This window comes from Gobio gobio (genome assembly GCF_949357685.1).
Source record: "Gobio gobio genome assembly, chromosome: 15".
In the NCBI taxonomy this organism is placed as follows: Eukaryota; Metazoa; Chordata; class Actinopteri; order Cypriniformes; family Gobionidae; genus Gobio; species Gobio gobio.
This window is the reverse complement of record NC_137108.1, coordinates 12660820-12674411: the sequence shown is the minus strand read 5'-3', so window position 1 is coordinate 12674411 and position 13592 is coordinate 12660820. Positions and strand designations below refer to the sequence as shown.

Below are 13592 nucleotides of genomic sequence, written 5' to 3'. Positions count from 1 at the left end.
GAAACGAGATAATTAACAAGACACAGCTGAACAGAACTAGACTAACGAGGGTAACCAAGGAAACAGACTAGTGGCGGGAAACTAAGACAAAGGAACATGTGACAGAATCAAAAACACAACCAAAACAGAACAGACATGTGACACTCAGTGAGCCCTGCATAGCCAGCAATGACATTTCCTCTCTCAAGATCCATTAATGTACTAAAAACATATTTAAATAATTTCATGAGAGTACAGTGGTTCAATATTAATATTATAAAGCGACGAGAATATTTTTGGTGCGCCAAAAAATAACGAGTTATATAGTGATGGCCGATTTCAAAACCCTGCTTCATAAAAGCTTCGGAGCACCACAAAAAAAAACATTTACGCCACAAAACAGGAAGTTGTTGTACCTCAGGCGTACAATAACCAATCTGTCTTAAACTTCACATGTTTGAAAATAGTCCTGACCTGGGGCACGTTCAACGCTCAAACCGGTGCGCAACGTTTTGCTACGGTTTCCGGTTGAACGTCATGTTTCCTGGAAACGGTGCGCACCGGTGTGCAACGGGTTTGAGATGCGTTTTTTCTCGTTTGGTGGGTGTGTCAAATATGTCAGTCCAATCAGCAGCAACATGTATATAAACCACGCGGTATTAAAGAGATAGCTCACACAATGGGTCCAAGTGAAGATGTTTACATGTGTCCGCTGCAGCTCAGTATACACAACAATTGAAGATATTAGAATGTCGTAAGAGAATATATATATATAGGCTATATATATATAATCAACATGATGATGTATTTATTTATATATTTAGCTTCATTGCAAGGCAAGTTTATTTATATACCAAATTTCATATATGGTAATTGCTTGATATAAAGTGAGAAAGAAAATAAGCTATTAAAAAAGTAAGAACTAGAAATAAAATGATTTAAATTAGAATTGATTACCAGGAGATTAAAAAGTTAAATAAATGTGATTGGGGTGTTGTCATTTATTCTGGATGGCAAGGGAAGTGATTGCATGTATTTTGCAGTATTAAACACGTATTTATATCGATTTTATCAGGCTCCGAAAATTCCTTAAAAAGAACACAAAGAATGGCCTTCTCGGCTGCCATAGTTACAACTCTTGCGTCAACAGAACAGGGTGTTCAACGCAGCACCGTTTCCGTTTAAAAAACGTTTTGCAACGTTTTGTCGGGGCTGAACGCAGCCCTGAAGACATCTACATGGCAATATTCGGTTATAGTCGAAGCACCACCTGCTGGCAGCAGGAAGTGTGGCAAATCGAAGTGACTTTGCCATATTTTTTCTTTAAAGGGGTACTTCAGTGGGAAGATGAATGTGTATTTAAACTGGGTCATTTATGTAGTAGAAATGTGAAATTATTTTTGAATTTGGTGCCTTCTAGACTGAGAAAAGACTGTATTTTTGTCTCATGTGCTCACAACAGCTCCCAGAATGCACTTGCTTCGCTGCCCTACAAGGCCACTCCGTACACCGTCGTTTTGATCTTCATAGTAATACAATCATTTCGTTCAGTTAGAGAATAAACACTACAGTTAAAAACTGATCGTGTCTTTTCAATAAAGTGTGAGTGAGCCGAACGAAAGTCACAGAATAGACGCAGCAGTGTCAGATTTCATTCATCACGAAGAGCTGAGCAGAGCTGAGGTAACGTTAACGTTAAGCGCCAGTCTGGCACGTTTTCGGATCGCAAATGGAAGCTAAACTATCACAGGAATTCATTGAAAAGTTGAAACACTCACTTTGCTCTGCATTGCTCCATTATAAATGTCCGTGCGGCCGTCTGTGTCTTACATTCTGTGCGTGAGATCTCTCCCCTATGGGCGGGTTGATAACATGCGGAACAGCTCCATCTAGTGGCTGTAGTCTTTAGCCTCTGGCCAAAAAATCCATCTGAGGATTTTTTCCAGAAATAAAATGCATAATTCTCTCATCTCAGGGGGATATGAGGGGGGAAAGTAATAATAAATAATAATAATTTGATTGATTTAATGATTTTTAATGACGACAGAGAGTCAGGACCTCGGTTTAATGTCTCATCCGAAGGACGGTGTTTGTTACAGTATAGTGTCCCCATCACTATACTGGGGTGTTAGGACCCACACAGACCACAGGGTGAGCACCCCCTGCTGGCCTCACTAACACCTCTACCAGCAGCAACCTAGTTTTCCCAGTTGGTCTCCCATCCAGGTACTAACCAGGCTCAGCCCTGCTTAGCTTCAGTGGGAAACCAGTCTTGGTCTACAGGGTGATATGGCTGCTGGTTAAAAGTACCATAATTTGAATATACTACCGGGTTTCTACTGATACAAAGCCTAATGCTAAATCACTGAAGTAACCCTTTAAAGGGATAGTTCACCCAAAAAAGAAAATTCTGTCATCATTTACTCACCCTCAAGTTGTTCCAAACCTGTATGAGTTTCTTTGTTCTGCTGAACACAAAAGAAGATATTTTGAAGAATGTTTGTAACCAAGCAGATAGAGCAACCATTGACTACCATAGTAGGGAAAAAGATACTATGGTAGTCAATGGTTGCTCTATCTGCTTGGTTACAAACATTCTTCAAAATATCTTATTTTGTGTTCAGCAGAACAAAGAAACTCATACAGGTTTGGAACAACTTGAGGGTGAGTAAATGATGACAGAATTTTAATTTTGGGTGAACTATCCCTTTAAAAGCATGTCGCCCATCATTCACTGTTTTCCCTAGTCCACCGGGTGGCGGTTGCCCTGGGTGCGAGTGCCCTTTCATCGCTGCTTGCAGCTTTAATAGTCTAACTGTATCTCCTCCCCAGAATTCTGGCTTTACAAGAGAACTTCCTGTTGCAGTTCAAAATGGATGTTAGTACTTTTTTTCTAATTTATTTAGAGTTCTTTTTCTCAAATTTATTAGAATTTAATAATTTGATAAAAAACAGTGCAAAATGCTGGCATGATTTCTTGCCCTCCACAGGCCAGCAGTCAAATGGAGAGAAAGAGAGACTTTGAGAAGATCTTTGCGCACTATGATGTTGTAAGATTTTTTAAACCTTTAATTCACTTTGCATCAATCTGTGTAGACTGATGATTTATTACCTCATTCACATTACGTCTTGTTTATTGTTGTGTATGAGTACCACGTAGATAATTATCCTGACGTTCTATCACTTGTTGGTTGGCTCTGATTCTAGAGTAAGACTGGAGCACTTGAAGGTCCAGAGGTGGACGGGTTTGTAAAAGACATGATGGAGCTTGTCAAGGTAAGTGATCAAATATAAGTTGGCATGTAACTTCTATACCTATAGTAATAAACAGTAATAAACATCACATGTAATTAGGAATGTCCTGATCAAGTTTTTGTGCCCCAAATTCGAGTTTAATAGATTTAATATTGAGTATCTGCCGATACCATGTCCTGATCCAATACTTGAAACATAAAAGGGAGAGAAAAGTCAGGTGACTGTACTGTGCCTCCACGCGCCCAATTGCACTCTTCTTCAGATTGGCCGTTAACCCGGCCACTCTCAGCGATCTCAGGACGGCCCACACATGCTCCATATGACGCTGCCAGTCATTACTATAAATTATCATATCATCCAAGTAGGCAGTGGCATATGCAGGATGTGGCCGAAGAATTTTACCCATGAGACGCTGAAAAGTGGCTGGAGCCCCGAACAACCCAAAAGGAAGTGTAACAAATTGGTGTAATCCAAACGGCGTCGTAAAAGCTGTTTTTTATTTAGATAAAGGCGTTAAGGGGATCTGCCAATATCGCTTCGTTAAATCTAGCGTCGAATAAAAGCGAGCTGCACCCAGCCGATCAAGTAACTCGTCAACCCTTGGCATTGGATATGGTGCTGAATGAGGTTCGTTCGACCAGGCAGGGGCGAGAACACATTTGCAAAAGCTTCTTGCAACTGGGCTATGTCAGTGAGCTGCAAGGGCGAGAGATGATCTCCTCTCGGGGCCAGAACAAGAGATTTTTTTAGTGTTCACTTCTGGCCCGAGATCATCCTCTCCACTCACTGCTGTTGCTAGCATCACTGGCTCTGCCTCACTCCATTTTTAAGGAGGTTGAGGTGGTATATTGGATGTGCTCCGCCCCTCTCCGACCGAATGACCTCATAATTGATATCCCGACTCGCCGTTTGACCTCAAAGGGCCCTTGCCATTTGGCAAGTAATTTTGAGCTAGAAGTTGGGAGTAATATCAGTACTTTCTCTCCCGGTGTAAATTCATGCGGTTTAGTTCCCCTTTTGTATAGCCGGCTTTGTTTGTCTTGAGCCTGTAGCAAATTCTCCATGGAGAGCCTCCCCAAAGTGTGGAGTTTTGCTGTCAGGTCCATTACATACTGAATTTTCATTTTTGCTCTGTGACGGTCCATCTTCCCAAGCATCCCTCCATAGAGAAGCTTGAACAGGGAAAACCCTGTGGAAGCTTGCAGGACCTCACGTACAGCAAACAGCAGGGGTTCTAACCATTTATCAAAATTGTTGGCGTCTTCCTGTACAAATTTCCGAATCATCGTCTTTAATGTGCGATTAAATTGTTCCACCAGGCCGTCTGTTTGAGGGTGATAGACGCTGGTGCGAATCGATTTAATACCCAACAATTCATACAGTTTGCGTAGTGTACATAACATAAACGCCGTGCCTTGATCAGTGAGGATCTCTTTCAGGATCCCCTCTCTGGCGATTAAACTAAACAAAGCGTCTGCAACACTTTTTGCTGAAATGCCGTCTGGAAATGCGTCTGGAAATATGGAGGGCAACTGAAATGCCGTCTGGAAATGTGGAGGGCAATTGCTTCAGGGTATTGTGTTGCATAATCTACCAAGACTAATGCAAAATGATGCCCTCGTTCCAATGGTCCGATGAGGTCCATACCAATTCTCTCGAAGGGGACCTGCATGAGCGGCAGAGGGCGGATTTACCAGCTGACATTCACGACAAGACGTGTACCATCGGACCATTAGACTTAGACTTAAGTGCTAAGGCGCTTGTCCTAGGTGCCCTACTATTGGATTACAATGAGCCACCTGGAAAAGCATTTCCAGACGGCTTTTTGGAACTAACAACTGATTGTATCCTGTTTTGTTTGAGTGTCTTGGGTCATCTAGATATCTGTGTCTAGATATCTATCGAATCTATCATTCAATATGGCAAAATAAGGATAGGAAACCGGTTGTCCAGGGTGGAGAAACAGTCCATCGATCGAGCGGACCTGTGCAAACGCATTTTTTAATGTTTCATCCTGGGACTGTTCCAGAATCCTCATTAGATCATGACAGGAAGCTAATACAAACACTCGATGGTGGTCTAAAGTGAAATTTTAATCGTTTAAAATGTGTTATGTAGCGTGATGCTAACTGTAGCTCTAATGCACCTGTTGCACCAGGAGCTCACAATCTATTTTGTTACAAGAATTCACATAAGGTCTCAAGAATATGCTTTTTAGTTTGTTTGTTTTCTAGAAAGACTTCAGATATGTGGATTACTGTATGTGGTTTTAATGGGTTTTGAAATAGCTTTGAAACGGTACTATAATAATCTTTGTGTAAACTTCAAACAATACAATGGTGTCAATGCAGGCAGATCAGACATATATGGAGGACAGGGGGTAAATCACACAACCAGGACTTAATAGAAAAATATCACTTTATTTACGATGTTATTAAAAAAAGTAGGATCAGTAGGATAAACGGCGATAAACAGGTCAAACCCCTGCACTGCACTTCACTCCAGTGGTTATTTCCCGCCCCACACGGCACAATTTAAATCGTGATCAAACTCATACAGTAGAAATTTTATACAGTAGAAAAATCTAATACATTGCCCTAGCTCAGCACATACAGAATAATCATGTTTGTACAAACTTTAAAACTCATTAACTACAACGTACACACTCATACATATGCACAGCACACAAGAGAGAATTAAAAATGTAAAGCACTTCCCTGCCTCCAGGAAACAAGATCCTGCGAGAAATCATCTGTGCCGGTTAGTGTTCTCTGAAAAAGCAAGCTCTCTTCTTCACTTTATTCCATTCCCTGCAGTCAAGGCAATTAGTCATATAGAGTCACTATGTCACTGGTGCTGATGAGTCCTTTTTGCTCAGCCCAGTCTCTTCAAACACTCATAGAGCATTTAGCCAGCACTCCTTAAAGGGATAGTTCATCCAAAAACAAAAACTTGATGTTTTTCTGCTTACCCCCAAGGCATCCAAGATGTAGGTGTCTATGTTTCTTCAGTAGAACACAAATGAAGATTTTTAACTCCAACCGTTGCTGTCTGACAGTCGTATAATGCATGTGAATGGGGTCTAATTCTATTAGAGTAAAAAAAACATGCATTACTCATTAGTGCCTGCGCGGATCGATCGAATGAGGAATCTACGTATATATTTCTATAATCACGTGGGTATTTTGAGCTTACTCACAGGAAGTTATGGCGGTCTGGAGAGCTGATGACATTCGTCTGATATGAAGTGAAATAATAGCATAAATACCGTTCGGTTTCTCGCAGAAACCGATCGTTTCGTGTCTTAAGACATCAATGTGTCGTCACGAGCCGCAGGGTTTAATTTGAAGTTGTCATGTTTTTTTTAACTTTGATGCAGCGTTCACACCAAACGCGAATAGAGCATCAAAAGCATCTACCGCGTCTAGTTTGCAAGTGAACATTTTGAATCCATTCACGCGTCCGCGGCAAATTGGAACGCGCTAGAAATCGAGCGTTTGAAGCAGGGGCGCAACTACCCAGTGCCAGAGGGGTATGCAGCAACAATTTTGGCGCTAAAAATGCAATATTAATTCAGTTCAATATTAAAGAACAGTTCAATAAACAACAAGTTGTCATTTTTTACAGTTTTGCTCTATTTTTCCAACAAAAATAGATTCAAACAAAGTATAGGTCTCGTTCTCGAATAATTCACCGTTTTTGAACAGTTGGTTAGAACGAATTATAGTTGAATGATTTTAGAATCCACTCACGCCGCCAAATATACTGGCAGTTTATAGTTTCATAGGCCTGGAATAATTTCATATTTCTATAATTAAAATATTATATTTAGAACATAAATCTAAAAATCTCATGACATTATTTAGGCATTTGTAATTACAGTGTAAGTGGATTTTGATAAATGGTAAGATGGATTTTGTTGATACTGATTTCATTTAATTCTTATAACAGCCATAGTGTATCTTGGTAAATAGTGTAATGACTTAAAAAGATGGTCAACAATATGTAACGTTACTTTATAAGAGGTGTGCCCTAAAAAGTAAGCATACAATTTTGAGAACACCAAGGAAAGGGCACGTTCTTTAGTCAGTTTGGATACTTCAAACACAAGTTTGCACTGCCTGTTTGGTTTACCTGTTTAGCCTACACGTTAAACATTTTTGTGGTAAGCATGCGCGTTTTGCAGTCTAATCGCACGCTTTTGACGTATAATATTGAGGAAATACAGAAATTATTTAGAAACGCACAACAGCAGCTACATATAGAAAATACCAACAAAACAAAAAAAAGTTTTCATACCATCGTTTTGGTGCCCCCAAGGTGCTGCGCCCCTATGCGCCGCATATAGCGCATACCCACTTTTTGCGCCACTGGTTTGAAGCGAAATAGACACATGTTCAAGGCGCTCCAGGAGAAATATTTCATAAAACATCACTCTGCCTCTTTTCATTTTCATTAAATATATATTATGCATTAATAGCCACACAAATGTGGTCCAGGCAACTCCTACATTGCATGTATATTTAAATATCCTTAAAAAATAAAGTTATGAAACTTCTCTTTGCCCTCAGTCAAAACGATTTTGGCAGACAAAAAATTATAGATTCATGACACCAAAGATCGCCCGTTAGATCTAAACAAGATGCACCACTACAGGACATCAGAGCCAGCGGCAAACGTCAGAAGGACTAGCTGACAAGCGGTGAGTGCCTGGTGATCGCCTGGATCTCACAACAAGATAATTTTTTTTAAATAGGCACTCTCTTTATAAATAAACCACAGATTTGAGCTTTAAACAACTACATTCTTACCTGAAAAAGTCTAAAAACTACATTTTGTGACACAATAGTAGTATTTTTAAATTATGCAGGGTTTCTCATCACGTCACTTTACCATGTGACCGCAGCGAGCAGGCTCCTGATTGGTTAACGCGGCGCGAATTGATGCCAAAGTTAAATTTTTTCAACTCAAGCTTCAAACGTGTGAATGCACAAAAGCACCACTCGTGTGTAACACGCGTATCGCTCAAGACGCTCAATTCGCGTCCAATTTGCGTCATTCGCGCCGCAGGACCTCCAGATGCGCGTCAACACGCCTTTCCATTGACTTAACATTGAAATCACTCACTCCAGACACTATTCGCGTTTGGTGTGAACGCAGCATAATAGAATTAGACCCCATTCACATGAATTATACGACTGACAGATGGCAACGGTTGGAGTTAAAAATCTTCATTTGTGTTCTACTGAAGAAACAAAGACACCTACATCTTGGATGCCCTGGGGGTAAGCAGAAAAACATCACATTTTCGTTTTTGGGTGAACTATCCCTTTAACGCTTCCCCTCCATTATCTAACTAAGCTTAACACGTAAGATATATCTAGCAATCTTCGTTGCTGGACAAACCCTAATGGTCTTGAGCAACAGGCCAGTCATATAAACTCTCCCAGACTCACCTTTCCTCTTGCAGCTTGTCTCTTAAATTAATTCCGCTCCAGGTGAGTTCAATCATCCTTGCCTTCAGTCAATAGTTTACATGGACACTTTTTGTTTCTGAACATAATGTGTTTACATGAACACAAAATAAAGTGATCAGATTGTTGCGTGAGTTAAGACATTTATGCATTTGACATGTGCACACTGCACAAAGAGTTTCCCATTGTTGTCGCAGACTTAATTTTTATCTATTTGGGGTTCTAATTAGGAGTAAAGATGCCCATTCTTGTGCCCAAAACAAGGCGCCTGCAGATGAGAGTCTGAAGCAAGCACTTGTGGGACAAAGCTGTCCTGCACCACGTCACAAACGATAAGTCAAAAGGGAATTTTAGATTGACACTACAGACATTTATTATATTCAACAGCATCAGCATGTCCGTGAGTCGGATTAGAAAAATTGTATTCCACCCCTCTCAACCTGATTGAAATTTCAATCGGTTTGGGCATGGTTTACATGGAGCATTTTCATTGAGATTGGACTTTTAAACTGATTGTAATCAGAATACAATGCTCCATGTAATGCACCTAGTGGGAGGAGAACGTGCTGCAGAAAAGCTTAAGTGAGCACCCAGCAGACACAGTATGTCAATGTGACGTCAGAAAGACGTTGGACTCCAACTAATCCAACGTCAGTCAGGCATCATATTTTGGTTAAAAATTAAAATCGGGTTGACGTTTAAACCCAACGTTTGTTTGACGTCAAGCTCCAATGTCAGATAGACGTTGAATTTTGGTTGGACTAAGCACTGCACTGTAAAAAAAAAAAAATTTAATGTATGGCAGCACATCTCTCTGAAGATCTCAGCAGAGGAGGATTACATATCTCCACAAACAGCCTTACCAGCTTCACACATTACTAACCAGATTGACTTTATTTCTGTCAGATGTCTACAGAAGCTCTTATTGAGAATTAACAGAGGTTTAGATGTTGATGTTTTATTGAAAATAATAGTTTAATTTGATGTCACCATTATGGTGATCAGTGTTTGATTTAGTTGGGTAGTTAGACTTGACTTTTTATCTTTAGTTTTTCTCTGGCTGCTGTTGCGGCAAGATAAGCAAGAGACAATGTGATCAGATGATATTGTCTTACTTGATGAAAAAGATATGATCATCATATAGTAGTCGATTTCACTGATATAGTCCAGAATCTAATCTTTTGATACAAGATAATTTTGTATTATTAATTATAGCATGCCTATAATTTTACATTGTTCACTAAACATTTTGATCTCCAACTTCTATTAGACTCACTCAGACATCAATAATCAGCAAATGAATCTCAACAATGGTGACGCGCTTAATGCCACAATGCATTCTGGGAGCCAATGACTAGTTTTGTATGATGCACCCAGAATGCATTGCTGCATGAAGCATGTCACCGTTACTGAGATTCATATGCTGATTCTTTAAAGTATGTGTGTATCTTTAAAACTTTTTGATGCAAAATCCCTCACATTTAGGGATGAAATGGTATGGAAATTTAACATCACGATTATAGTGACCCAAATTATCACGGTTATCAATATTATCACGGTTTTGTTCAAACGAAATGAAAGTGTTCAAAAAGAACAGATGCACACACTTAAAACATTTCAACAAGTTTTATATTTGAAATTCAACAAACATCACTGTAAATATATTCCCAAGCAATATTCTCATCAGTGTTCTATCAGACACATTTAAATCTAGCATATTTTGTGTTAGAGCCCAAACAGTATCCTAGTGAAATAATGCATATCCATATTTCCATATGATTTGACAGTTTATTTTATTAAATATCAAAAAGTGTGCATCATACCTGACACCTAGATGAACACTTTACAGTCTTTTTATGACTGTCATTCTCTTCAAATGCTATTGAAGTTTGAAACGTGTATAACGTTACCAATGTTGTGTGTAACTTTACAGACGGTCCCTAAATTCGCTTGCGTTATGCCAGTCATATCAGATGCGCTGTGGTTCTGCTGTTTTTTTTAAACCATTTTCGCTGCTGAAATAGAACAAAAACAGTCATCCACTGTATGATGAGTGAATCTCCTGCGTACAGCACACGTTTATCTCTGCTTTGAGTGCAGATTTCAGCGTGTGAGAGCGGCGCGCGCTCTGAACAAAACTCCGCTAATCTGAACGCCTCTGATTATGAGATATTGCATTCATAAACTCAATTGAAGCACGTGTAAGTGCTTATAATGCGCAACGCGATTATAACAGATGGCTTTTGAGAAGACTATTATAAGTTCAACAGCCAGAGTGACTAGTGTGCAGCCGAAATAACGTTACACTCGCAAATGCCGTTTGTTAATGTCAAGCCCTGATTGTTATCCCTTAAATGTCACCCTAGTCTTGTCTGAATTTGTTCGTTCGCTTCACGTTATTATTTCCCAGACGTAGGTTTGGTATTGAGGTCAAAGTCCACTTGCCTTGCGTTCGTAGTTTTGAAGTGTTTTCCCTATTACAGCGACTTTCTTCTGGCATGTTTGCAGACAGGGTGACCATCTTAGATTAAGTTTCCCTCAGGACTTTTGTAAAAGCCAAAATATGACCACGCCTCAGATTTGGTCCTTTTAGAAGGCAGAACAATCCCCCGAGTGCTGTCACTGCTTTCTGCCATTTCTCCTCATTCAGAAAACAGCGGTGCGCCAGACTGACGCTGACTGGACAAGATTTACCGCGAGTTTTCACAACCGTGATAATCACACGCGGTTTTAATGATAATAAAATTTTATACGATATTACTAACCGTCACTAAATTTTATCGTGGTTTATCGTGAAACCGGTAATCGTTTCATCCCTACTCACATTAGAACAATCACAGACCTATTACAATCAATAATAAGAAATTAATAATATATCTAAACAAATAATAGACTCTGAATATGAACAGTGAATCAAACACTACATGAAGATGGTATCTTTAACATCATCAAATAACTGACATCATCTGAACACAATTTCTTTTGCAGTGCTTGCATAGCAAACACAGTACAGCAGCCAGAGAAAAACTAATGTTAAAAGGGTAAGAGTCAAACTGCCCAACTAAAGCAAGCCCAATTAAACTAAACGTACAAGCGTACACATATATAAAATTAAATCCAGATGTGCAAACAAAATAAAGCATAAACAGCAGCATTAATTTATTATGAGTGCATCACAACAGACATAATAGGAGGTGAACAACCTATTAACCTATAAAATTAACCATCTGTCTTTTACAACTGGACAGACATTTACAACATTTACAACTCAAATTTAAAAAATTATATTTAGTTGGTAACACTTTACAATAAGGTTCATTAGTTAACATTAGTTATCTACATTAGCTAACATGAACTAATAATAAACCCCGCCCCCAAACCCACTGGGGTTTAGACAAAACGTACAAATTCGTACGAGTGAGGTCGTTCAAATTCGTACGAATTAGCCACCTTGTAAAATACGTACAAATTGGTCATGAGATAGTGTTGGAACAGCTGTATTTTTATGAACTAACGTTATCAAAGATTAACTAATGCTGAACAGAGGTGTTGTTCATGGTTAGTTCATGTTAACTAATGCATTAACTAAGTTAACTAATACAACCTTATTATAAAGTGTTACCATTTAGTTTCTCATTTGCTTTGTTCAAACCTGACCTTAATAAAATGTAACTAAAATATCTGCATGGAACTGTGTTTCGGGAATTTTAAAGGGATACATGTCCTTGCTTTTGCGAGCACAGCCTCTTGATACGGGGGTAGATTGAGGATAGTGCAACTCGTAGTTGGTGCTCCTCTGACAGGCACTGCTTTTTCACGTGTGCTAGGGATGAGAACGCTAGCTCACACAAGTAGAGGTTGAAAACGGCAAAAGCACATTGACAGTGCATTCTGAGATAGATGGGTATTCGTGTCCCACATTCAGCCAAAAGGGAGGTTATTCCAACCAAAATTCAACGTCTGCCCAACGTTGGAGATTAGACGTCAAACCAATTTTCATTTACAACCAAAATCCAACGTCTGACTGACGTTGGATTAGTTGGAGTCCAACGTCTTCCTGACGTCACATTGACCTACTGTGCCTGCTGGGATTAAAACAAGAAAGTCTCACTTACTCTATGTGCAATTACTATTGTTTTTTAAACATATGAATTAAGACAGTTACAATAAAGTGCATTTACCATACGATTCAGGGGAGCATTTGATGAGTAAATACTGATATACTAAAAATATTCTAGAAACTTTACCTGTGAAGGGCTGATTACGGCAAGATTTGCTGTGACTCACTAGTAGCTCTTGTGAGGGTTGGCTCTTCCCAGCAGGCACAGTATGTCAATGTGATGTCAGAAAGACGTTGGACTCCAACTAATCCAATGTCAGACAGGCGTCATATTTTGGTTGAAAAGGAAAATAATTAGTTTGACGTCAAGTTTCAACGTCAGACAGACGTTGAATTTTGGTTGGACTAAGCACAGCACTGTAAAAAAAAACAGCACATTAAATCTCTGAAGATCTCAGCAGAGGAGGATTAAATACCTCCACAAACAGCATTACCAGCTTCACACATTACTAACCAGATTGTTGATTATTCAAACCAAAATTCAACATCTGCCCAACGTTGGAGCTTGACGTCAAACAAAAGTTGGAATTAGGCGTCAAACCAATTTTCATTTTCAACCAAAATCCAACGTCTGACTGACGTTGGATTAGTTGGAGTCCAACGTCTTCCTGACGTCAAATTGACATACTGTGCCTGCTGGGCAGGACCAAAGCCCAACATCATTAAGCAAAAGATTCAGTACACTAATATAACAGTTGTTATAGTAATTACAAAAATCACAAAATCACTATAGATGCAACTGGAAATTGCAAATGATAAAATCA

The 13592-nt window shown here is 39.4% G+C and overlaps 1 protein-coding gene across 4 annotated transcripts in view; it reads left to right on the top strand.

The window, feature by feature from the left end:
- Positions 1 to 13592, top strand: part of scgn (secretagogin, EF-hand calcium binding protein) — a 93836-nt gene that overhangs the window by 55439 nt on the left and 24805 nt on the right. For all 4 annotated transcript variants that reach the window (XM_079836896.1, XM_079836897.1, XM_079836898.1 and 1 more), the window contains 3 exons: positions 2812 to 2857; positions 2970 to 3029; positions 3187 to 3255. In XM_079836896.1, coding sequence (XP_079693022.1) covers positions 2812 to 2857; positions 2970 to 3029; positions 3187 to 3255 — 175 coding nt within the window. The remainder of the gene's footprint in view (positions 1 to 2811; positions 2858 to 2969; positions 3030 to 3186; positions 3256 to 13592) is intronic.